Here is a 23,184-nt window from a genome sequence, read left to right as displayed (position 1 = left end):
GGGATAGATGCATTTACAGAACTGGCTGTGCTTGAGCCTTCTTTGCAAGCAGCTTTAGATCTGCAATGCACTTGGCAATTGTCTCCTTTTCCTGTGATAAGGAAAGAGAAATCTGGTTAGACCTCTCCAAATCACAGAAGCAGGTATAAATACTGTAATTTTAAAGGACAGCTCTTACAAGATCTTGAAGTTCCTACAGAATCTCAAGATGACATGACAGACTACTAGGAATTTTTTATGTACCATTGGGGAGATGCAATTTATTCTAAGCAAATCCAGGGAATTAGTTAAAATCTCCCGGTTCACAGCTTTTATGAGTGAAATCTATATAGAATTTGAAGCCAGACACTCCTGTAACCATGTGCCACTGATGTTAGCTTGTACAGCTAACAGCTGCTTGAAAAAGAGCAACCTAACAAACATTAATAACATAGAAATGTTAAGAATAAAAATAATTTTCTTTTTTTAGTGTTTTCTCCATTTCTAAATTATGTAAAAGACAATTTAGTGGGAAAAAAAAATTCATTAAATGTTGGTAGACCCTGTTCTTCTAGTCCTTGATGGTTATACAGAAAATGATCAGAAATGCCTACATATCCTAAATATTTGGGGAAGAAAAAATCAAGTCATAATTAAAAAAATATAAACTTTAAAAAGGAAAACAAATTTAGGTCAATAATAAAACACATTTCTTTTCTGTTCAAGACCAATCATGTAAGCGGCCAGGACGCGGAAATGGGAGTAGAGATCATGGAATTAGGGAATGGAAGGGACTCAGAAAGAGCTTTATCCAGTCTGTCGTACAGAGAAATGAAATATGTTGGTTAGCGTTTCCCACATGATGGAACTTGAATACAAGTGTGCCACAATCAGTGCTCTCAACTATCTGCCGCTGTCTCACAGCGAGAGACCCTTTGGTGACCAAATTCTGAGGGAGAGAAAAGCCACCAAGGTAGCTGTGCAGGTCTTCCAGGTTACCACTACCCAGAACAATGAACCTGGGCGACCCCAGTGTCTCTAGGCTAAAGACTCCTTGCCAGCTATTCCTATCCTAACAGAGCACCAGCAGAGGCCCATACAACTCCAGAAGCTTCAGAACACCACGCACCTGCTGTGCAGAGATGCTCTGCACCACGTGCTTCTCCACCCAGTTTATCATGTGCTCTTGTTCCTTTCGGCGCATCATGTTCTGCACAGAGATGTGATAGTCCAGGCGATTCTTCACCTCCTTGTATACTCTGTGCAGCCGTTCCCGGTAAGTAAGTTCCAGTGCCATAGCAATGTTATTCTGAAGCAAGATTAAGAATTGATGAAAAATTTGGCATCACTGAAGGATCACTTCCACTTTGCAGATTCTGTTGGTTAGAATACCCCAACACCACTTTCTTGTATTTTATGCAAAATTATTTAATACGAATAGGTAAGAGATGTATGTGGTAAATAAATTCTAATAGCATATGGTAAAAATATACTTAAAAGTACATATAGTGAGTTTCCTCTAGTCCGCCCACAGGCCACCATCTTCCTGAATTTCTTGCATTCCCTCCCAGAAATATTCAATAAACAAAATACAGGTATAGGCAGGCACGCACATATATACACGCACACACATCACTTTTACTAATTATAACATCTAGACCCACAATTTTAAGTTACATTGAATTCTACTATACTGGGGTCCCATAATCCAGAGTTTAACTAAGCTCTATTAATACATTAGATCGCTTCCAATTCTACCAGAAATAATGCTGTATCTGTTGTATATGTCTTTTCACTTATGTGTAAATATTTGCTGTAAATGGGGCACCTGGGTGGCTCAGTCATCAGGCGTCTGCCTTCAGCTCAGGTCATGATCCCAGGATCCTGGGATGGAGCCCCACATCTGGCTCCCTGCTCAGCGGGGAGTCTACTTCTCCCTCTGCCCCTCCCCCTGCTCGTGCTCACTTCCTCGCTTGCTCTCTCTAATAAAATCTTTAAATAAGTAAATAAAAAATAAAGTTAACAAAAAAAAATACTTGCTGTAATAACATGTTGAGTACCTACTATATTCTAAAAACTGTGTGTCAATTCAGTTGTCTTATAATCATACCATGGGATAGTTACTATTATTATATCCACTTTATAGCAAAGAAACTGAAGCAGAAGGAACTTGTCCAAGGGTACAGAGCTAATAAATTGTGAAGCCAAGATCCAAATACAAGGAGCCAAGCTATAAAGCCCATGCTGTTAAACTGTGATTAATACTGTCACATTCCACATAAAGTTGTACTATTTCATTCTCCTACCACCAACACAAATGCCTATCACTTCAAACCCTCACCAATGATATTTATAAAACCTTTTACTCTCTATTCTCATAAGCAGAAAAAAACCCAGGAATTTTAACGTCATTATTAAACATTTACGTATGAACATTTACATATTTAGAAACCATTTACATTTATTTATGAATGGTCTGTGTCCTATGCCTAGTTTTCTACTGGGATGTTGGTCTCTCCTAAGGTAACTATCCTTTTGTGTTACATGGAACGCACATCTTCTTCCCAGTTTGTCGTTTAACTTTATGCTCATTTTTACACGTAAAACTTTCATGAGATCAATTTAACAACTTTTCCTCTTATAGTTTCTGGATTTTTTAAATTTTTATTTTTTTTCTCTTCCAAGTTTTTATTTAAATTCCAGTTAGTTAACAGTGTAATATTAGTTTCAGGTGTAGAATATAGCGATTCAACACTTCCATACAACATCCAGTGCTCATCATAGCAAGTGCATTCCTTAATTCCCATCACCTATTTCACCCATCCCCCACCCACCTCCCCTCTGGTAACCATCAGTTTGTTACCTACAGCTAAGAGTCTGTTTCTTGGTTTGCCTCTCTTTTTTGTCCTCCATGTTCATTTGTTTTGTTTCTTAAATTCCACGAGTGAAATCTTTCTCTGACTTATTTCACTTAGCATAATACTCTCTAGCTCTGGTAACCATCAGTTTGTTATCTACAGTTAAGAGTCTGTTTCCTGGTTTGCCTCTCTTTTTTTCCCCCATGTTCATTTTTTTGTTTCTTAAATTCCATGAGTGAAATCTTTCTCTGACTTATTTCACTTAGCATAATACTCTCTAGCTCCATCCATGTTATTGCAAATGGCAAGGTTTCATTTCTTTCTGATGACTCAGCAGTACTCTCGTGTGTGTGTGTGTGTGTGTGTGTGTGTGTGTGTGTGTGTGTGTGTGTGTGTGTATGAACACATCTTGATCCATGGAATTTTTAAAAATTGAGGTGTAATTTAAAATTCTTATAAACTGAGGTATAATCTCAGGTGCTTAACATAGATTCGATATTTCATATACATTGTGAAACCACCAAAGTCTAGTTAACGTCTGTCACCATACACAAGTTTCTAAATTTTGTTATCTTTATTAGAAAGGCCTTGTCAACTCCAAAGGTATTTTTTTGTGTTCTTTTTTTCTACTTTATGGCTTCTTTTCTTATGAAGATCTTTAATTTGTTTGAAATTTATTTTAGCAGAAAGTCAAAGGTAAGAAACCAACCCTATTTCTACACAAGTGCCCACTTACCTCCCTTTTACAATGGAACTGCCATGTCTACGATGCCTTAGCGTTTAGCTGGATCTCTAGATCTGTGCTGTGCCACCCTGACTTTCTATTCATGCACTGCACCAAACTATTTACAACTCCTTATATCTTTTTTAAAGATTTTTTATTTATTTGACAGAGAGAGACACAGCGAGAGAGGGAACACAAGCAGGGGGAGAGAGGGAGAAGCAGACTTCCCGCTGAGCAGGGAGCCCGATGCAGGGCTCGATTCCAGGACCCTGGGATCATGACCTGAGCCGAAGGCAGACGCTTAACGACTGAGCCACCCAGGCGCCCCAACAACTCCTTATATCTTATAATGGGTTTTCATATTTGGCAGGACTGTTCCTCATTACTTCTCTTTTTCAAAATATTCCTGGTTATTCTTCCTTCCTTCCTTCTTCTTTTTTTTTTTTTTTAACTAATAATCAATTTGTCCAAGTCCCAACATCCCCTCCCTCCAAGCTATAAGTATTTTCCTTCTAGAAATGTGTTAAATGTAGAGATTAAAGTAGGGAGAATTGATGTCTTTATAACACTGAGTCTTCCAATCTAAGAACAAGGTTCTTAGCACCTTACACCTCACAAGCAATGTATGTTTTCCGAAATAAAAACTGCACATTTCTAGTGAAATTTACTTGAGGCCTCTTTTCCTAGACAGTTTATCTTCTTCTGGTGTATTTTCTAACTGACTGTTATTTGTATATGGAAGGGTACTGATTTCACTTATAGATACTAACGGTATACCCAGACACCTGACTGAAATTAAAATTATTTTAATAATTATGTTGATACTCATAGGTTTTCTAGTTATATAATCAGGTAACCTATAACTGCCTTTTCTTTCCTAAATTATATACCTTACTCGTTTTTCTTCTCGAATCCAGCTACTATCTCAATAATAATATCGAATTAATAACAGTGACAGGAATGTTATCTTCTAGTCTGTAATGAGAATCTTTATAGGTCTGCCTGTTAAATAGAGGTATTAATTTCAAGTAGACCTTTAATACCTCTAAATACATTTCTTTAGTCCATTCAGCCTCCTGGTCTTCTTTCTCCTAAATCTCTAGTATCTCCTTGATTACTTTCACTCTCAGCAATGACCTTCATCCTAGTTCACTGAGAAAAGGGGAACAGTAAGAGAACTTCCACAAACTTCTACCCCCACATAAACCAGTCTATCTGAATCCATACTCGTGTACTTTGCCTTCCCTTCTGTAACTGTGGCTGAGCTGTCGACGCCAGCCCCTCCACCTACACGTTATATTCCAAGCCCTCTGGCCTACTGAAGGGCATCACTCCAGCACCTCTCTCCTTTTTTTTTTGCATCAATTTTCCTCTCTCTCTCCTTTTATCAGACACTAACATGTGTAACTATACTTTCCATCCTTTAAAAAATCTCGATTCCTATATCCTCCCCTCCCAGCAATTAATTCCTTTGCCTACCATTAGAGTAAAATGCCTTGACAATTTTGACAGTTGTCTATACTCTGACTCCCATTTCTTCCCTTCCACCTTTTCCTCAACCAACTCCCATTACTTTCCTAAAATAGCCCTTACCAAGGTTACGAATAACCTCCATGTTGCTAAATCCATGGCAAATTCTTAGGCCCTTTATTTCTTGACCATAACTAGGATGACTACACACTGGAACTGTCCTTGTTTTCACTGGTTTTTCTCCACCATGTTCTAGTCTTATAACTTTAAGTACCACCTGTCAGCTTATGACTCCCAAATCTCTAGCCTCGAATTCTGGAATTCTCCCCATAAATTCCAGACTCATATATCCAATAGTCTAAACCTAACAACTCTACTTGGCTAACTTGTAGGCATTTCAAACCAATGCTAAAAGACCAAAGGCTATTTGCAATCAGAGTGACCCTTCAAAAGGCAAGTGAGATCGTATTACTCCTCTGCTTAAAGCTTCAATGATTTTCTTATTCAGAGGATGGATCAGAGTCCACAGAGAAGCCTACAAGACTTGACCCAATCTAGCCCCTGACCACTCTCTACTTGGATTTTTCTTCTCACCCATTCTGCTTCAACTGGTCTCCTTACTATTCCTTGACTATACCAAGTAAGCTTCCAGGTTTAGGGCCCTTGAGATTTTTCTTCCCTCTGCTAAAATACTATTGCCCCACAAGTCCACATAGCTTGCAAAAAACACTTCAGGAGTCTGTTCAAGTAATGCATTAGAGGCCTTTCAGACTGCCTAATAAAAATTAACTCCCTTCTTCTAAAATCTCTTTTCCTTTCCTAGTTTGTTGTTCTACATAGCATTTATTACCACTGACATTCCTATCAGCTCAATTATTTTTTTTCTGTGCTTCTCTCAACCCCTGGCTAGAAGACAGACTTTCTTTTATTCCCAAACACCTGCCTTGACCAGAGTCTCCACACAGGAAAAGCTCAATCAATAGTAATTAAATATTTCATAAATAAGTAAAAACATAAAGACTACCATCTGATTCTTTTTTTTTTTTTTAAAGATTTTATTTATTTATTTGAGACAGAGAGAATGAGAGAGAGAGAGCACATGAGAGGGGGGAGGGTCAGAGGGAGAAGCAGGCTCCCTGCCGAGCAGGGAGCCCGACGCGGGACTCGATCCAGGGACTCCAGGATCATGACCTGAGCCGAAAGCAGTCGCTTAACCAACTGAGCCACCCAGGCGCCCCCCATCTGATTCTTATTAAAGAGCTACATCTTCAAAAGTCAGATTTTGTGTGTACATATCATGTATGAGATAGGAAACATTCTCTGGTTGAAATCTAAATATGTATGGAAAGAGGTTTTAAAGTTTCCTGAGGTTTTCAAACATTTATGTGCTTAAGAATCTTTAGGGATCAGTTTTTAAAAATATGGATTCTTAGATAGCTCCTAACAGAGGTTCTGATTGCAGAAGTCTTGGACTGGGTCCATAAACCTGCACCAAAGAGGACAGATACACGTGGTACTAAGACCACACTAAGAAATACTGGCCTAGATCTTTACCATTTCAGATACTTTACCTCAGCATGTCATTTTTCATTTCATATGTGCTTCTGTAACATAAAATTTCAATATAAGGGCATCTCACTGTAAATACCAGGCATGAAGCAGGGGCTCAAAGTCAACAACAATGTGATTCTTAAAACAAAAAATACTTGAGCATATTCCTAAAAATGTTTCAGAAATGAAGTATTTTAGAATCTAATGATGCCTTGACCATGGTAAAAAGCTTTACAGCTATCTGAATTTGCTTTGTGAATTGCAATACAAGGTCTCAGATTTCCTCATAGCAAGTATATCAAGTTAAGATTTCCTCATAGCAAGCATACATGAACCACAGAGCATGTATTTCACCTATGGCCTTAGATAGTGAGTACCATTTTTTAGTCAGCTGTAATTTAATGACTACTTTCCTTCTGTGTGGATCCAACATATGTTCTTTTATTAACTTTTACTCTAATTTTAGAATAACTATTTATCCACTTGATAGATATTAAATATATAAATAGCTAACTGCCAGCCCCACCCGAATCTCTTTTCTAAATAAAATATGCTCAACATATTCAACCATTCCTCATAAAATTCTAAATGCACACAAATGAGTAACTTTATTTTCCTTAGAAGGTTCTGAAACCTACCCTCTGGACATCAAAAAGGTAATGACGCTTGTGAACCAGGGCCTGCTGTGACTTCTCCATATCAATTGCATCCTGGATTTGTTTGATGGAAGCCTGCTTCACCTCTTCTAGTTGGGCAATTTTTTGCTGCAATTTTGATTTACAACAAAGATCAGCAAAAGCATAAAGGATAACAAAAACAGCTTCATTCTATGCTTCCTCAAAGTTACAGTCCTCATTTGTGAAAACACCCCTCAAGAAACATATACACATACAGGGAGAAATGCACAAATCCTTAAAAATAATTGCTCATAATAGCTACGCAATATCTTGTCCAATGAACATAACTATGGAAAAACTGGACAAAGTTTTGTAGATTTAAAAAAATTTATCTCTAATCAGTGACCAACATTAACACTTATAATTTTAATCATTGTAATTAGATTCATTTCTATATGCTTGTCCCCTAACATTAACATCAGAAACATCACTTGATGGTACTGATGCTTTTAACACAGTCTAAAATGAGAAATCAGGTTTACAGTTCTTACCTCATTGAGTTTATCAGCAAATTCTCCAATAGAGGCACCATATTTTTTAACTACATAGATAAGCAACCCTATTGTTGATATGGCAGAGAAGGTCTCTGCAGTAATCACATATATTTCTTTGGACAGAAAATATAGGATAAGTCCGGTTCCAAGTACATAGGGTCCTAAAAGAAGGAAAAGTTATTTTATGATGGATACATTATATCTGAAAGGAAAGACAGAAAGTTCTACATTTGATTAGTTGAAGATGTTATATAATGATTTAAAGTAGCTGGATTTATAAATAATCCCGCACTGAGGAGCAGTATGGTAGCGCTGGAAAAAAAACAAGGATCTGGACTCCAGGAAATCTGACTCTGCAACACAGAAGAAACTGAGCAATATAAATTATCTCTGAGTTTAGTTTCCTCGTTTGTAAAATGGGAACAGTACTTTCTTCACAGGATAGAGGAAACTGAGAAATTATGTAGAGTGCCTAGCACAACTGCTTAAGTAATTTGTGCAGCAAAATATACTATTTATTGAATGGGAATACTGGTCAGGATAAAATTTATCCACTCCTGCCTATTTTTATTGAATAGGAACCTGACACTGGAAATAAGCAAGCAAGCAATCAAACAAAAAAACCCTAATAGAAAGTAGTATGTATGTAAAAGGATTTCAATATCAGGATTCTCAATTACTATAGTATCTATAGTACTATAGTTATAATGCTTCAAATACAGCTATCTTTTTCTTTAATACCAGGCTGTGGGTTCTGAAAGGACACAAAACCATGATGTACATTTCTTTAGGATTTTCTGTTGTGCTTCAGAAGATATTGGCAAGGAAAAAGCTGCCCCCTTAAAGGGCAGCATTTTACAGTGTTTCTGAGCAACACAAGTTACCAAAGGATGTTACGGCATTATTACAAGAATAAAAAGGTTAACAGTCTCAAATGTATTTTATCCAGTTTCCCATAAAAAGTTTCAGCAGCTCTTTTTAAAATTTGCCTCCAATATATAAACTTTAAATTTGAATGTAAATTAAAACTTTCAACTGTGAACTGGCAAAAAAGCCTATCGTAGGTACATTTTTATCTCCCATGGGGATCTGTGGACCCTAATGTTTCTTGCAATTTCCATTACAGAAATGCTATTTTCGGCCACTCCCTGGAGGGTTAAAAAAAACCCACAACAACCTTGGTTTCCAGTGTTCCCTAGTCACAGCAGTAGCTGGAGCAAGAAAGGCCCCTGGATGCTGTCAAAGAATACTGAATTGGAGAACCTGGGTTTAAGTCCAACCCAGTCACTAAAGAGAGAATAAATCTCTGCAAATTCTTTATTTTCTAGTTATTCTTGGTAATAAAAATCTCTTACAGGACCGCTGTGAGGATTAAATAATATAAGTGAAAGCAGACTGCATTATAAAAATTTAAGATTTCAGAATAGTGTATGCCTTCTTAAAAGAAAAAACTGATAAACATGGCCCAATTTCTGTTTTTATGTATATATACAATAACCTCTATTGTCTTAGCTAGCTTTATTTTAATCCAAAGCTCTTTCCATTACCTGACAATGTATCCTACAATTACTCAATTCTTTACTGTCTATCCTATGACAGAATGTGTGTTCCGTGATGGCAGCCACCTCAGCTTGCCACTGTATGCCCAGAAGAGTACCTGGCACAGAGCTGGCATTCAGTGGATGTGGTGTATCAACAAATGGAGACAATACTATAAAGTTAAAATCCCAACCACGTTTACTTCAAAGACAAGTCACAACTGTTCCACTGAATTACTTCCACAATTTACTTTATTGACTTCATTTCGTGTATATGTGGAAGAGGTAAGAGACCACTAAAATCCTAGGTAAACGTAAACTATACCATCTAAACATACTATCAAACACTGGGCAAATGCTTACCTGTTACGCCAGTTTTGGGATAAAGGAACTGGAAGAATTCTTCGGGAATCAGCCCCAAACGAACTTTTCCTCCATGTTCAGGAAGAGGTGGTACAGGTGCAAGACTTGGCCGCCCTGTGTGGAAGATCCTTGTTGCCTGCAATATCCTAAGGGCAGCAATGACACAAAATTAAAGGCTATTCTGCAGGTCCTAAAGGTCATCTATCTAGCACTTTGTATGTTTACTATTAGAATTACAACATATAAGAACGTAGACTTTAAAGCCAAATTATCTGGGTTTAAATCCTAGACCAGCCACTTGACTTTGAGCAAGTAGATTAAGCTTTTGTAACTGCAAATTTCTCTAGGTAAAATGAGAATAAAGAATATGATTTTATAGGGCTGCTGTGAGGATTTTTGCTTCGAATGGTGCTAAGCATACAGTAAAGTTCCATGTAAGCAATTAGCAATTAAATCTCCACTGTGTTGTGAGCACCTTGATGGCCAGAACTTTGACTTTTTTGGTTATTCTCTGTGACAGGGTGCTAACCAACCACTGTGTGAAACAGGCCTTTTCAGTGTTGGATAGCTCTAATTATGTTCATCTTTAAACTGAACTGCTGGTTACATACTTGAAACTGATCTATCCATTAGTTCTAATTTTATTTTTCTATGTAACATACATTATGCCCATGTATCTGGGTTAAACATCTCAGTTCCCTCACAATCCTGACTGTCCACAAGGAGCCCTCTGGTTCTGTTTACTACAGTGAGGTATACAGGACCGAAGATAATACTCTAAATACAGCTTCACCAATTCATTCATCCTACAAATATTGAGAACTTGCTAATGCCATTACTGAGCTTGAATTATTGTACCATGGATTTGTAAACTATTCTCATATTCCAACAGCCCAAGACTGCATTTTTAGCAGTTACAGCATAGTATCTCATTAAAATCCTGATGAAACAAAATCCTCTAGTCTTTTTTATGTATGCTGTCAAGCTCAGTCTCCTTCAAATTCTCAGTATGTTTTTGTCCCACACATCCCCATTCTACCTCTATCCCTTTACAATGTAAAAGTTTGTATTATTTCATTGATTTTGGCTTCACGCTTTTATCTTTTGAAGATTATTTCTGCCTCCCAATGTATTACCTAGCCTACTGACTTTTTTGAGAATGATGCTCAAGATTCTTTCATTTAAATCAGGATTTCTCAACCTCATCAGTATAGACATTTTTTTGTTGCTGTGGAAGGCTGTTCTGTGCACTGTAGAGTGATTAGCAGCATCCCCACGGCCTTTATGCCATTAACTGCCAGTCAGCATCCCCCCCTCCCACCCAGTGGTGACAACCAAAAATGTCTTCAGACATTGCCACATGTCCCCTGGAGGGCAATACTACTCCAGGATGAGAACCCCTGATTTATTTATTCTTTTTATTTTTATTATTTTTATAAAGATTTTTATTTATTTGACACAGAGAGAGAGAACACAAGCAGGGGGAGTGGCAGGCAGAGGGAGAGGGAGCAGGGGCAGGGAGCCTGATGCGGGGCTTGATCCCAGGACCCTGGGATCACGACCTGAGCCAAAGGCAAACACTTAACCGACTGAGCCCCCCAGGCACCCCTTTGTTTTTATTTTTTAGGTAGGTTCCGTGCCCAATGTGGAGCCCAACATGGGGCTTGAACTCAAGACCCTGAGATCAAGACCTGAGCTGAGATCAAGAGTTGGACGCTCAACCAACGGAGCCACCCAGGCGCTCCAAGAACCACTGATTTAAATCACAGAACTAGAGAACTTGCTTTAGGCCAACTCAAATCCTCTCCTGAACTGGCTGTTTTAGTTCAAGCCCTCTTCATCTCTGGCCTAAACTACTTAATCCAAAACCTGGTCTCTCTGCTTCTCAACAAATACCCCTTTAAACCCAACCCTCTACACTTGTACCAATGTTTTTAAAATGCAAATTTGACTTTAAAGCTCTTCAACAGGTTCTCCTGCCTACACAAAACTCCTTAACATAGTATACATGATTCGGAACCTATCAGATCTTCTATCCTCTTCCTTCATTCTCCTATCCTCTAGCCACATGGAACTACTTACAGCTCTCAAAAACAAACAAAAAAAACAAACAACATGCCTCATGCTGCTCCTTCTGCCTGGAATGGCTTTCACTAAATGGCTGCCAACCCCAACAGCCTTCAGAACATCTCGAGCATATCCTTTTTATTAAAGGCCTCCCCAATCTTACATTCACCCTTATGTCAGGTGCTGGGAGCATAGCAACAGACACGTTCCCAGCCTTCACATTCCAGTGGGGTTGTAGAAAATGTGTGTGTGTATGTCCATACACAATTCCAGGCTGCTCAAAGTCTATGAAGAAAAATGGGGTAAGGTAAGGAGCTAGGGAGCAATGGAATGGGAAAAAGTTTTTTGATAGGTCAGACGACATTTGAGTCAGTGACCTGGGGAAAAGAGAGGAGAGCAAGTACAAAGATCCTGAGGCAACAATAAGCTTTTCACAGCAACAACAAGGAAGCCAGCATGGCTAGAGCGAGCTTAAAGAGAATATAAGGAGATAAATTAAGAGGTAGGAGGAGATCAATTCATGTTGGGCCTTCTGGGTTATGGTAACTTTGGATTTTATTTCAGTGGCATGAGGAGCTCTGGAGGGTTTTGCTGGGGTGGGGGATGGGGGGCCTCAAGTAATCCCTAAGTCTACTAGGAGAATGGGCTATAACGGGACAAGAATAGAGATGCAAGGAGACTAGTTAAGAGACTACTGAAATAGACCAGGTGAAAGTTGATGGTGGTTCACACTTCAGTAGCAGTGGTAGTGGAAGAATGGTTAGAAGTCCAGATATAATTTGGCGGAAGAGCCTTGCTCTTCTCCATATATATATGGAAGGTGAAACAGAAATCAAGTATGTTCCTTACATCTTACATATGTAATTATTTATTTATGACTTCTATTAAAATGGTTTACCTGATTGTATGGAATCTTTTTTCTCTGGTAAGTTGGAAGCGATTGCAGCCTCACTTTATTGCATATAAAAATTAATTACAGGTGGATTAAAAGCCATTTTTTCAAGGCAAAAATAGTTGTCAAATTTTGGCAAGATTTAGGGCTAAGTCTGGATGCAAAAAGATAAATTCCAAAGAAAACTAACATGATTTATGAAACATTAAAAACAGATGTCAACACTTATCACATACTATGTATTATAATATGGAATGCTGTTTTTAGAGTTTTACAGGAATTAAGTCTTAGTTCTTCTAACCATAATATACTACTACCTCCATTTTGTAGAGGAGGAAACTGAGATCACACAGCTTGTAGTGGAGGAACCAGGTATAACTCTAGCTTTAGAGTCTTTGCTCTAAAGCACTATTCTATAGCTGCCTCCTCTCAGAGACTGAGCTCCACGAAAACAGGTTGGCCTTACTTATTTTTCTATCTTTTGTCATGTAAGTGGCAAGATAAATATTTACTGAATCAATGAATGATTTCTCTGACTCTTATGATCTGGCAGTAAAAGTCGGAATCTGGGAGAAAGACTAAAAATAACATGCTTCATTATTTTATTTAATAAAACTTGCTTTTGGGTATGCAATCTAGAAACTCCCGATTCCCGCTGTGGCAGCTGGCAGCTAAGTCCAGATGAAGGTCACAAGGGAAAGGGGCGGGGCTTAGAAGACACCAAAACCAGCTTCTAGTTTAGTTAGAACACATCACTTACCCTCTTAGTCTTTGCCATGAGATGATAACACAATGTTCCAGACAGTTACAGGAGCACCAGTGTTTGAATGAAGCTTTAAGCCTTTCAAAATTACCTAAAGAAAGGTAATTTCGGGCCTAAAGCTAAGAGGGGGTTACAGAGAAGTGAAATGAGGTGATAAAACAATGACGAAGGCAGTATTACACCCCTCTTACTTACCCTGGACCAAGGAGGGCTGCGTTCTTCAGACAGGGGGCTGCACACAAACAAGGCGCAGGTCAGCAAGGTCAAGGTGAAATCTGGACTGTCCCTTCCTTGGTCCCCGCGGGGCCCGCCCACTAAGGCCATGCACCCCTCTTTCCAGTCTCCCAAGACCCCCACGCGCGCCCCTAGTGAGCGGCGCAATTCATTCCCCACTCGGGGCCAAGTCTTGCTGCGCCTTCCTACACCTCGTTTCCTCCCACCCCCTCCAGTAACCCTAGACGCACTCCTTTGCAATCACTCTGATAGCCCGGACTAGGATGTAGATAGGTTACCCGCTGCGGCGGCCGCAGAAAAAACCACCCGGGACAGCATGGTCAACCAGGGTCCGCACAGTAGGCTCTGCGTCCCAGTGACCCGGGTAAGAGGCTCTGTCAGGGACGGGAGCAAGATGGTCGCTCACAACTCTCGCGAGAAGAGAACATTGCGCCCTCTGTCCACTGACTTTGCCTCGAATTCTTTTTCTCGCGATAAGAGGCACTGAACTCGGAGAACTTTTTGCCGGAGGGCCGCAGCTGACCCAGGAACGGAACCGTAGAAGCAATTCTCGCGAGATGTAGAGTGGCCGTAGCCTGTGGAGAGGGGCGGAGGCCCAGAGGGGCACCACGTGGGGCTGCCGGAGCTGAATCTCGGGCGGCCGTCCAGTTTGGGTCTAGGTTGGAGTTGGAACCGTGGAGATGCGGAAGGAAACCCCGCCCCCCCTAGTGCCCCCGGCGGTCCGCGAGTGGAACCTTCCCCCTAATGCGCCCGCCTGTATGGAACGTCAGTTGGAGGCTGCGCGGTATCGGTCCGGTGAGCCGAGATCCCGGGCCTGGGCGCTCCCTCACCCTGGCTCGGGATGCCCTTTCCCAGGACTGGCCTTTCCAGCCCGCCCCCGCCCCGCATGCCTTCCTGACCCCTGCCTCGCGTCGCTTAGTTCAGTCCCCACCTTTGCCCCGGGTTCTTGAGCTCAGATCCAGACTCGGCCCGCGTGCTGTTCAGTGCGGTCACCATGGAGACGAGCCCTTTCACTCCTCCCGCGCTGAGGGCTTGTACTTCCTTTAGATGGGGCTCTCCTGCTCGGGGCCTCCAGCCTGAGTGGCCGCTGCTGGGCTGGCTCCCTCTGGCTGTTCAAGGACCCTTGTGCAGCCCCCAACGAAGGCTTCTGCTCCGCTGGAGTCCAGACGGAGGCCGGAGTGGCTGACCTCACCTGGGTTGGGGACAGAGGTATCCTAGTGGCTTCCGATTCAGGTGAGTCACTTTCTCCACAACCCCACAGGTGGAATGGAGCATGGGATACAGATCGGACCGTGTTCAATCTTTATTGTCCCATACTCAGTGCTTGGGGAGCTTGAGGGTGTTGGCCCGAAGGAGAGCTCTGGTGTAGCGGGAAAATACCTTTCCGAGATTCTAAATTGCCTGGTGGGAATTTCTAACAAAATTAAGAAGTGGATTAGAACCATTTTTCTTCCCTATAACCTTCCCAGTATCCCCCCTCAACCCAGACCAAGGATAATCTTGATCTTAAAGATGATGCTTAAGTCAGTCTGTGCTTCTTTCCATTTCCTCCCGTTTTCTTCTTTTTAAATGTCTTCATTCTGCTTTGTTTGTTTTGAAAGCCAGGTTCAGCAATGGAGTCTTTGGAGTTAAAAAAATCAGTATTTGGATATTGGCAGGCATTGCATGGAAGGATAAAAGTGGGACATTAAAGATTGAGCATCTCTGACAGTTGAGCTTCAGCACAACATATTCAAGACAACTTTTGGGGGTTCTCTGTACTAAACCTGTCACTGTGCAAGACATTCAGTAATTCACAACATTTGTGAAGAAGCTGTAAGGCATTTATTCAAATTGTTCAACAAATACTAATGTCCAAGCAATTGGGAAGATTTAACCACACTGAACTGTGTACTACACAGATTGTTGAGACTTTAATCCTTGTCTCTTGGGACTTATTTTCCAGTGTTTTCTCATGGAAGCCAGATAATGGGTTTTGCCAGCCATTCCATCTTTCTCTGTCTTTCTAGAAGCTTTCCCTGGCCTAATTGTCTGGACTGTTATTAAGAAAACAGTCATGCCAGCATAAAGCCAGATGGCTTGGAAATTAGCTAAATCCTTTAGTGATAATGGGTTTTGCTTTTATAGAAATAGCTTACTTTGTTAGTTTAGTGACCATGGACTCACTTGAATCCTAGAAGTGAATTACTGTCTTGGTGTAATCCACACTCATTTCCCTCTACCTTCTCCCCACTCCCAACAGGTGCTGTTGAATTGTGGGAGCTGGATGAGAACGAGACACTCATTGTCAGCAAGTTCTGCAAGTATGAGCATGATGACATTGTGTCTACAGTCAGTGTCCTGAGCTCTGGCACACAAGCTGTTAGCGGTAGCAAAGACTTCTGGTGGGTCCTTGTGCTCATTGCTCCTGCATTTTATTTTATTTTTATTTTTTTTAATTAAAAAAAATTTTTTTATTTTTTAAAGATTTTATTTGAAAGAGAGAAAGAGTGCGCGCGAGAGAGCACAAGCAGGGTTAAGGGTAGAAGGAGAAACAGACTCCCCACTGAGCAGGGAGCCTGATACGGGACTCCATCCCAGGACTCCAGGATTATGACCTGAGCCGAAGGCAGACGCTTAACTGACTGAGCCACCCAGGCGCCCCAGTCCTGCATTTGAGATCTCTTTTGGGTGTCTTTACTATCCTATTAGCCTCATCGAGTAATGTTTTGGGCGTGTTGTAAGAATGCAGTGATTAATTATGACATGTCTATAACATTTCTGTAGAGAGATTACAATCCATTGTGAATAGGCCCTAGCAGAAGCCCAGTAGGCAATGACATAGAGCAATGAAATCAGTTAAAGGAAGTTCTTGTTGGAACACATGTTTTTATGTAGATACTGTAGGTCAGAATTAAGGATCTGTTTTCTTTTGCTTCTTAGCATCAAGGTTTGGGACCTTGCCCAGCAGATGGTACTGAGTTCATACCGGGGTGAGTGCACATTCTTTTTAGTCCTGGCCTTAGCTGTATTGTTTTTATTCTCCCCTTGGGCTCTTTGAACTTTGGATATCAGGGGCAGCAGTTCCTTGCCCTTCTGCCTGATAGTTTTCTTCCAAAACTATAGTCAGGCCCCAATATCTATCCGTTGCCTTTTCTTAATTTCCCTATTTCCAGTATTGGCCTCACCATCTTCTTGGCCACATGAGACTCCAGCTCTCAGTCCTTTTCCACCCCTCCTGCTTCCTCACTATCAGTGGGTCCCAGAGTTCTTTGGAGTCTTTTCCACTTGGTCAGGGATTTCCCTTTCCGTTTCTGATGCTCCCTTTTGCTTTCAGGTTTTACTTCACACAGATGGTGGCGCCCACCTCATCTGTCCATCTGCAGTCCCTCATCTTTCGTGGTTTGTGTGGCTTGTGGGTTAATATCCCGTTTTCTTGTCATGGCATTCAAGCCCTTCTTTCACTCCCCCTTCAAACATACTGCTCTAATTAAAACCAGTCATAGTAGATCCTTGACATTCTCCAAGAATAACCCTGAGACTTGTGAATCTTGAACTTTTGAATATTCACCTCCATAAAATTTCTATTTTTCTGGTGAGAGCCATCACTTTCTATTAATGTTATTTTTTTTTTTAACTCATTTTTATTAATAGCAGTAGCAGCTGACTTTATTCTGGGAGCCATTCTTCATGAAGATAATACCTGGAGCATTTATTGTGTGGCTAAGAGATGTAGATGTTGGATGATCACCTGGTTCACTCAATGGCTAAGTGCCATCCCCTGCCAATTCTAACTGCAAAGTGTATGGTTCACATACGTGCCAAAGCAGAAATCACAAACTCCTAAAGATCTTGGACCTTCAGTGTTCAAGACTTGTAAATGGTCCAACAATGTTAAAATGCCAATGTGGAGTCTACTACACATGCCTTTTGTTTCTTAGGCCTATGAAGGGTGTTCCTGGTCTGCCCTAACTCTTTCAGCATTTCCTCCGTTCATCTTTTTTCATTAGTTCTTTGTATTCTGTCTTATTCCCCCACTGAATTGCAGATCCCTTGAGGGCAGAGGAACTACTTTATCTTTTGTATTTTCCCTCGGTACTTGTCTCTGAGCTTTGCTTTCAAGTGCACAATCATCCTTTTCATTGTGTTGGCTTTCCATGGATTCTAGGGCTAGGAAAGAACTATAAAAGGTGGTTTGATTACATCCTCCTGTCTTGGGCAGAGCCATATTTGGACTATCTCAGGTAGTCTGGGTAAATGTCTTCAGAATATGTGGTTTCCACAGCCTGTAATTAACATAGACCAGTGATCTTTAAAGTTTTTAGCATGTAGGCCTCCTGAAAAATTTTCAAAAAACTACCTTCTCACACATTTTTAAATTGGCATCTAACTTAAGTTTAAATAGTTGCAAAGGAGGTACTTTCTGGCCATATCATTATTGTGCACTGGATTTGCAGAGTAAGCCCCTTTAATCTCTGAAAAGTGTCTACCAAATAACCTAACTGGCTAAAAACTAACCCTGCATTGTTAAGCCAGCTGGTCAAGTTAGACTTAACTTTCTATTAGAAAAAGTCTGACTTCATTTTTAAGTTCAGTTCAACTTGTCAGATGTGTCCTTATGACAACCAACTCCCATAGTTTTCAAAATTTTCATTGCTCGGCGGAGATAAGTCCCAGAATCACTCTAGCGCTTGTGGTATGTTGTGGTTTGTGGTAGGATGAAACAAGGCCAGCCCCTGCACTGAATTTTACCCAGATGCTCTTTCTTTTGCTCTTTGGCTCTTAGGGAAAAGCCCCTTTGGTTTAATACCTTAGGGTTTCATACACCTGGGCATTGTGCACCATACCATGGTGCGATGTGGGGTGGGTGAGAGGTGCACGTCCCTTCTACAACTGGGAGAAGAGGAATGTGAAAGCGGAGGCAGGAAAGGGGCACTTTGAACTGAATTCTGGCAGCTTCTCAGTTCAATTTCAGGAAAGAGAACTTTGGAAAAGTTTATTTCCCGAAATGTATCAGTGTGCAGACCTCCCTTGAAAGTGTCTGTATGTTATCTGGAGGTGTGTGTGTACTGTCGTATGAAAATTCCTGTTCTGGGATGTAAATCCCTTCACTCTTGCTCAGCCCCTACTTTTTCTTTCCTTGTCTTTACTAATTCATTTTCTTCCCCAAGCCTTTCCAGGTTTTAGAACTCCATCGACATTTTCTCTTAGGTTTTGTCTAATCCAAAATCTCTCACAAAGTTTGTTAAATTGCGTCATGAGATAAGGCCCGTTTCTCAAACCTCCCTTGGTAGTATTGGGCTGCGTGGTGGTAATGCCCCCGGCTTCTTCTCTGTCATACTTCCTTTTCTCTCCTTCACAGCTCACTCCGGGCAGGTCACCTGTGTCACAGCCTCCCTGCACAAGGATTCCGTGTTCCTTTCATGCAGTGAGGTGAGATACAGCCTTTCCTTCCCTCCCCACTTCCTAACCACATTCCAACCCTCTGGCCACAAGTCTAGTGTGGAGACTTGGCCAGCAGCCGCTTTTTGGACTGTGAAGCTCTTTTGCTGTTCCTTCTTCTAGGACAACAGAATTTTACTCTGGGATACCCGCTGTCCCAAGCCAGCATCACAGATGGGTGAGTCTGAGAGCCAGTGGTGGGAGGGTGGTACTAGGAACCCACCTGGAAGAGGCTTCCTTGGCCAGAGACAGAGGCAAAGTCATCAGATGCTCCGTCAGTGTGACATAAGGGACATAATCACTTTTTTCCCCACTGAGGCTCTGTTGATTCCATTTTGTGCCGTGGGTACCAAGAGGAAGGGTTGGTTCGTGGGTGGCTGATTTACTTTACATTTCTGGGAAGGATGGACAAAGGGGCCAGAATTGTTGCCTTCATGCTTTATGTCTGAAATCTGCCTATGACTCGTGTCCAGAAAGGGCAGGAGGCCGAAGGATAAATAAGGGTATGAGGGTCAAGGGCAAGGACACAACTGCCTTAGCAGGGTTTGGGAAGGCGAATAAAGGTGCTTCTGGGACTTGGAGTGACTTTGTTTGAGAAGCTTCTTCACAGAGCTGGGCTCTGAGTCTTGTTTCGGATCCCTCTTCTCTCTGCAGGCTGCACTGCCTCAGGCTACCTTCCTACCTCCCTGGCTTGGCATCCTCAGCAGAGTGAAGTCTTTGTCTTTGGTAAGGCAACCTGTCCCACAGCATTTTGACTCTGGGAAGGGGGAGGATGAGAGCACGCTGACCCTGTAATGCACAAGGCTCAAGCTACTCAGTCTCAGCGGCAGGCTTGGGCATTACGTGAATTATGCCAGTGGGAAGGTGGGATGATCCAAAAGTGGTTTTAGTTTGGCTTTGGAAAACATGATGACTTTTTAGATTTGATTCCTGACTGTGTGCTCCAGCTCCTCTATTCTGGGCATGGGCAGAAGTCAGTGTACCACAAAACAAGTGGATTGCTATATAGGGAATTCTGTTGTCGAGTAGGGATAGCTCCTGTGCTCTCATAGCCATGAGGCTCTACATGTGGTGACATAGTTTGTGGTTAAAGTAATAACTGCCTTGTTCATTAATTTTCACAACCACCAGTGACTAATTACGCTATTTGACAAAAGAAGAAACTGATGCTCAGAGTGGTTAGCTCGTAAAAGGTTGAGGAGCTAGCATTCAAATCCAGGTCTGGCTGACTCCAGGGCCCATGTTCTTATCCACTGTGATGGGCTTCCTCTTTTCTCTAGGGGACGAGAGTGGGACCATCTCCCTTGTGGACACCAAGAGTGCAAGGTGTGCCCTCAGCTCAGCTGTGCACTCCCAGTGTGTCACTGACCTGGTGTTCTCCCCACACAGGTACTGTCCTTTGTCCCCAGGGGCCTGATGGGTATGAATGGGACAGTGCTGGGGCATGCTTATGTTTGCAGAGCATTAGCTGATTAGGTCATTCCTTAAAGCAGACAGTGGTCTAGCTGAAGCTTCAGAACTCTAATGATCTCTGAAGACCATAGTCCTTTTTTGGGTAGTATGGTTTTCTGTCTGCACAGGGCTAAAATAAGGTCCTGCTCCTGCTCAACACCCAGAATGATTAATATTGTGGGCTTCTGAGACTGTGTAGTTGGGAAAGCTTCTGGGTTCTTGCTAAAGCTGCAGGGAGGGACCAGATGGAGTAGTCGGTTGCCAGGATGATTGTCCACCCTGGCTTACTCCATTTCCCTCCTCTTTCCCTGGAACTTGTAATGTGGACTTGAGTGGTAGCCAGACCTTAACCTGACGTGGGGACCAGGCCACCTCCTCTGGGTCACTTTAGGGTGGGGGGCGGGGGCTAGACCAGGCAGGATTCATCTTGGGACCATGGCTTTACCTGTCCCAACCCTCCCCTTGCTCTCCTAGCACCCCGTTCCTGGCCTCTGTCAGTGAGGACTGCTCACTTGCTGTGCTGGACTCAGGCCTTTCTGAGGTGTAAGTGTGAAATGGGGTCCTCTGATGAGGAATTGGGGAGAAGAACTGCGGGTGGCTGGGTCCTTTCTGTCTTCATCAAAGTGCATGGTCTCACTCAAGGGGACTGGGCGGTGGGAGCAGGCTGACACTGACTCTCCCTGTTCCTGGGGGTGACTCACAGCCAACTCTGTCCCTGGTAAAGGGGGGCTGTGGTGGTAGGTGGGATTTCCAAGTGTGGTGGTAGGTGGGATTTCCATGTCTGGTGTTGCAGCTGTCTCCAGAAAGGGACAGTCTACCCCTTTCACATAAAGAACACATACGTGAAATGCGACCTGCTTGGGGTGAAAGGCAGCAAACACAGTACTGGAATTAATACTTCCTTCTCGCTGAGAGAGCCATGATTTGCTCTCTGATCCTGGCCCGTATTATGACCCTTGCTCTAGTCACCATTACTTTATGAAATGGGGGCACTGGATTGAATGATTGATGAAGTTCTCTGTGGATAACTACACTGCTACCGTGGTGACAAGGCCACACATACGGTGAAGTTTGTGTCACACATCCACAAAGGTGCCCTGGTTGTGTTGGATTCTCTCTCTTCTCCAAGTCTTGTCTCTCACCACGCCCTAACTTACCTTTTTTCTTTTCTAGGTTTAGAAGCCGAGCCCACAGAGACTTTGTGAGAGATGCTACTTGGTCCCCGCTCAATCACTCTCTCCTTACCACAGTGGGCTGGGACCATCAGGTCATCCACCACATCCTGCCTACAGAGCCTCTCCCAGCCCTTGGACCTAAGAGTGTGGCCGAGTAGAGTGGATTTAAGACAAAAAGCAAATCCCCCATGAGTATCCACTCCCTCTGCCCCTGCCCTCTCCGTCTGTGAGACCACACAGGAGCCTTATACAGTATGTTGGTACACCAGATCTGGGCAGTTAATAGGCATTGTCTCAGCCTGAGGGAGGCTGGATTTTGGGATCCTGTAGTCATAGGGAAGAAAAACTTTCTTAAAATTGGATATGTATGTGTGTCTTAGTGTGTGTGTAGATACATAGTTTTTGGTGGTGGGAGGGCATTAAAAAAATTCATCTTACATCTTTCTTTCCCAAGCCCTCCCCCCACCAAAAAAAAAAAAAAAAAGTTTACAAAAGGGTTTTATGCTTCCCATGTAGCTGTGCCATGACTGGATGAGGTGTGGGATGTGGGCATCCCTGGATTCCTGGAAGCAGCTTATATACTACTCATGGAGATAGGACCAACTTTATTTTTTATAGAACTTAATCTGCCTTTCTTATGGCAATGCTTCCATTCACAAAAATCCCGCCCAGCTCACCTCGAGGAAAAGCCAGGACACTCCTCGTGGTTTTGCAAATCTCTTTGCCATTAAACTGAGTCAAAAATCCATTTTCTGGCTGAATAAAATTTTGGCTGGTGCCTGTATAACGCTCCCCCCCCACCGCTCACCCCATGGAATTGTATACATGAAAGATGAGTGTTTTCCTGTTACAGATCCCGTGGAAAAAGGTTGGGGGATGGTGGAGAGCGTAAAGGCATTTCAGTTAAGTTAAAAACTGACATAGACTCACAGAGAAATGTCTGCCATGTTTCTCTCCGGAAAACAGCTTGGGGCCTGACCTTTGCTGGCTTCTGGACCCCTTTCTCTGGATATAGGAAGTCTGAATGCTGTTTTTGTGGACTCTGAAGATTTTAAAGTACAGCATCAGAGAATCAGAAATACTAGTTGGTGAAATAAAAAGCTTAGGCTTTGTTGGCCTGTCTTTTGAAGCATGTGTTATGTGCAGTTAGACATATCTCACTTATGTGAGTCATCAGGGTATCAGTCATAGCCGTATTTTTGTGTATGTGCTTCCCTAACCCCTTAGAGTAGCTAGTTGGGACTTAAATATTGGGTTACTTGGGTTGGTGGACTGGTTACTGCCAGAAGTCACGGTCAATTACTGGTTATGAAACTAAATACAATATATTATGTGCTTTGGTGTTTTGCAAGTTTAGCTCAGCTAAAATTACATGAAACTGGGGCAGTTTGAAGGAATATGGACAAAATATTTGTAAGAAAAGCTTCCATGCTTCACCCTTGCCAAACATGAGCCCTGTCATCACAATAACCACGAGTAAAAACATTGGAATTTGTAGTCATGTGATTACTGGGTTTGGGGTAAGG

At 42.0% G+C, this 23,184-nt stretch overlaps 2 protein-coding genes across 2 annotated transcripts; one reads left to right on the top strand and one right to left on the bottom strand.

Annotated features, from left to right (window-relative positions):
• ATP5PB (ATP synthase peripheral stalk-membrane subunit b) lies at nt 1-14,042 on the bottom strand. The gene is made up of 7 exons (XM_081815651.1): nt 13,889-14,042; nt 13,572-13,608; nt 9,655-9,800; nt 7,751-7,914; nt 7,221-7,346; nt 1,109-1,288; nt 1-91 (listed from the first exon to the last, which is right to left on the bottom strand). Exons 1-7 carry the CDS (start codon nt 13,926-13,928, stop codon nt 14-16), a joined length of 771 nt encoding a protein of 256 aa, XP_081671777.1. The 5' UTR covers nt 13,929-14,042; the 3' UTR covers nt 1-13.
• Nucleotides 14,043-14,142: 100 nt separating this feature from the next.
• Nucleotides 14,143-22,787, top strand: WDR77 (WD repeat domain 77). The gene is made up of 10 exons (XM_081815650.1): nt 14,143-14,405; nt 14,658-14,843; nt 15,853-15,994; nt 16,533-16,582; nt 18,952-19,022; nt 19,155-19,209; nt 19,686-19,757; nt 20,312-20,420; nt 20,958-21,026; nt 21,657-22,787. The coding sequence occupies exons 1-10, from the start codon at nt 14,291-14,293 to the stop codon at nt 21,814-21,816; spliced, it is 1,029 nt and encodes a 342-aa protein (XP_081671776.1). The 5' UTR covers nt 14,143-14,290; the 3' UTR covers nt 21,817-22,787.
• Nucleotides 22,788-23,184: the final 397 nt, after the last annotated feature.

Source organism: Leptonychotes weddellii, chromosome 4 (genome assembly GCF_054177405.1).
Source record: "Leptonychotes weddellii isolate Sample4059 chromosome 4, ASM5417740v2, whole genome shotgun sequence".
Lineage (NCBI taxonomy): Eukaryota > Metazoa > Chordata > Mammalia > Carnivora > Phocidae > Leptonychotes > Leptonychotes weddellii.
Note: the sequence above shows the minus strand (reverse complement) of the source record. Positions and strands in the feature narration are given on the sequence as shown.

Bases quoted from the DNA above. Each gene is read 5' to 3' on its own strand.
- ATP5PB (XM_081815651.1), bottom strand. From the start codon at position 13,928: ATGCTGTCCCGGGTGGTTTTTTCTGCGGCCGCCGCAGCGG. The intron at 13,609-13,888 runs GTAACCTATCTA...GTTTGTGTGCAG, and splicing joins TTCTGCGGCCGCCGCAGCGG to CCCCCTGTCTGAAGAACGCA. The intron at 92-1,108 runs GTGCGTGGTGTT...TCCTTATCACAG, and splicing joins AGAGCATCTCTGCACAGCAG to GAAAAGGAGACAATTGCCAA.
- WDR77 (XM_081815650.1), top strand. From the start codon at position 14,291: ATGCGGAAGGAAACCCCGCCCCCCCTAGTGCCCCCGGCGGTCCGCGAG. The intron at 16,583-18,951 runs GTGAGTGCACAT...TCTCCTTCACAG, and splicing joins GGTACTGAGTTCATACCGGG to CTCACTCCGGGCAGGTCACC. The intron at 19,023-19,154 runs GTGAGATACAGC...TCCTTCTTCTAG, and splicing joins TGTTCCTTTCATGCAGTGAG to GACAACAGAATTTTACTCTG.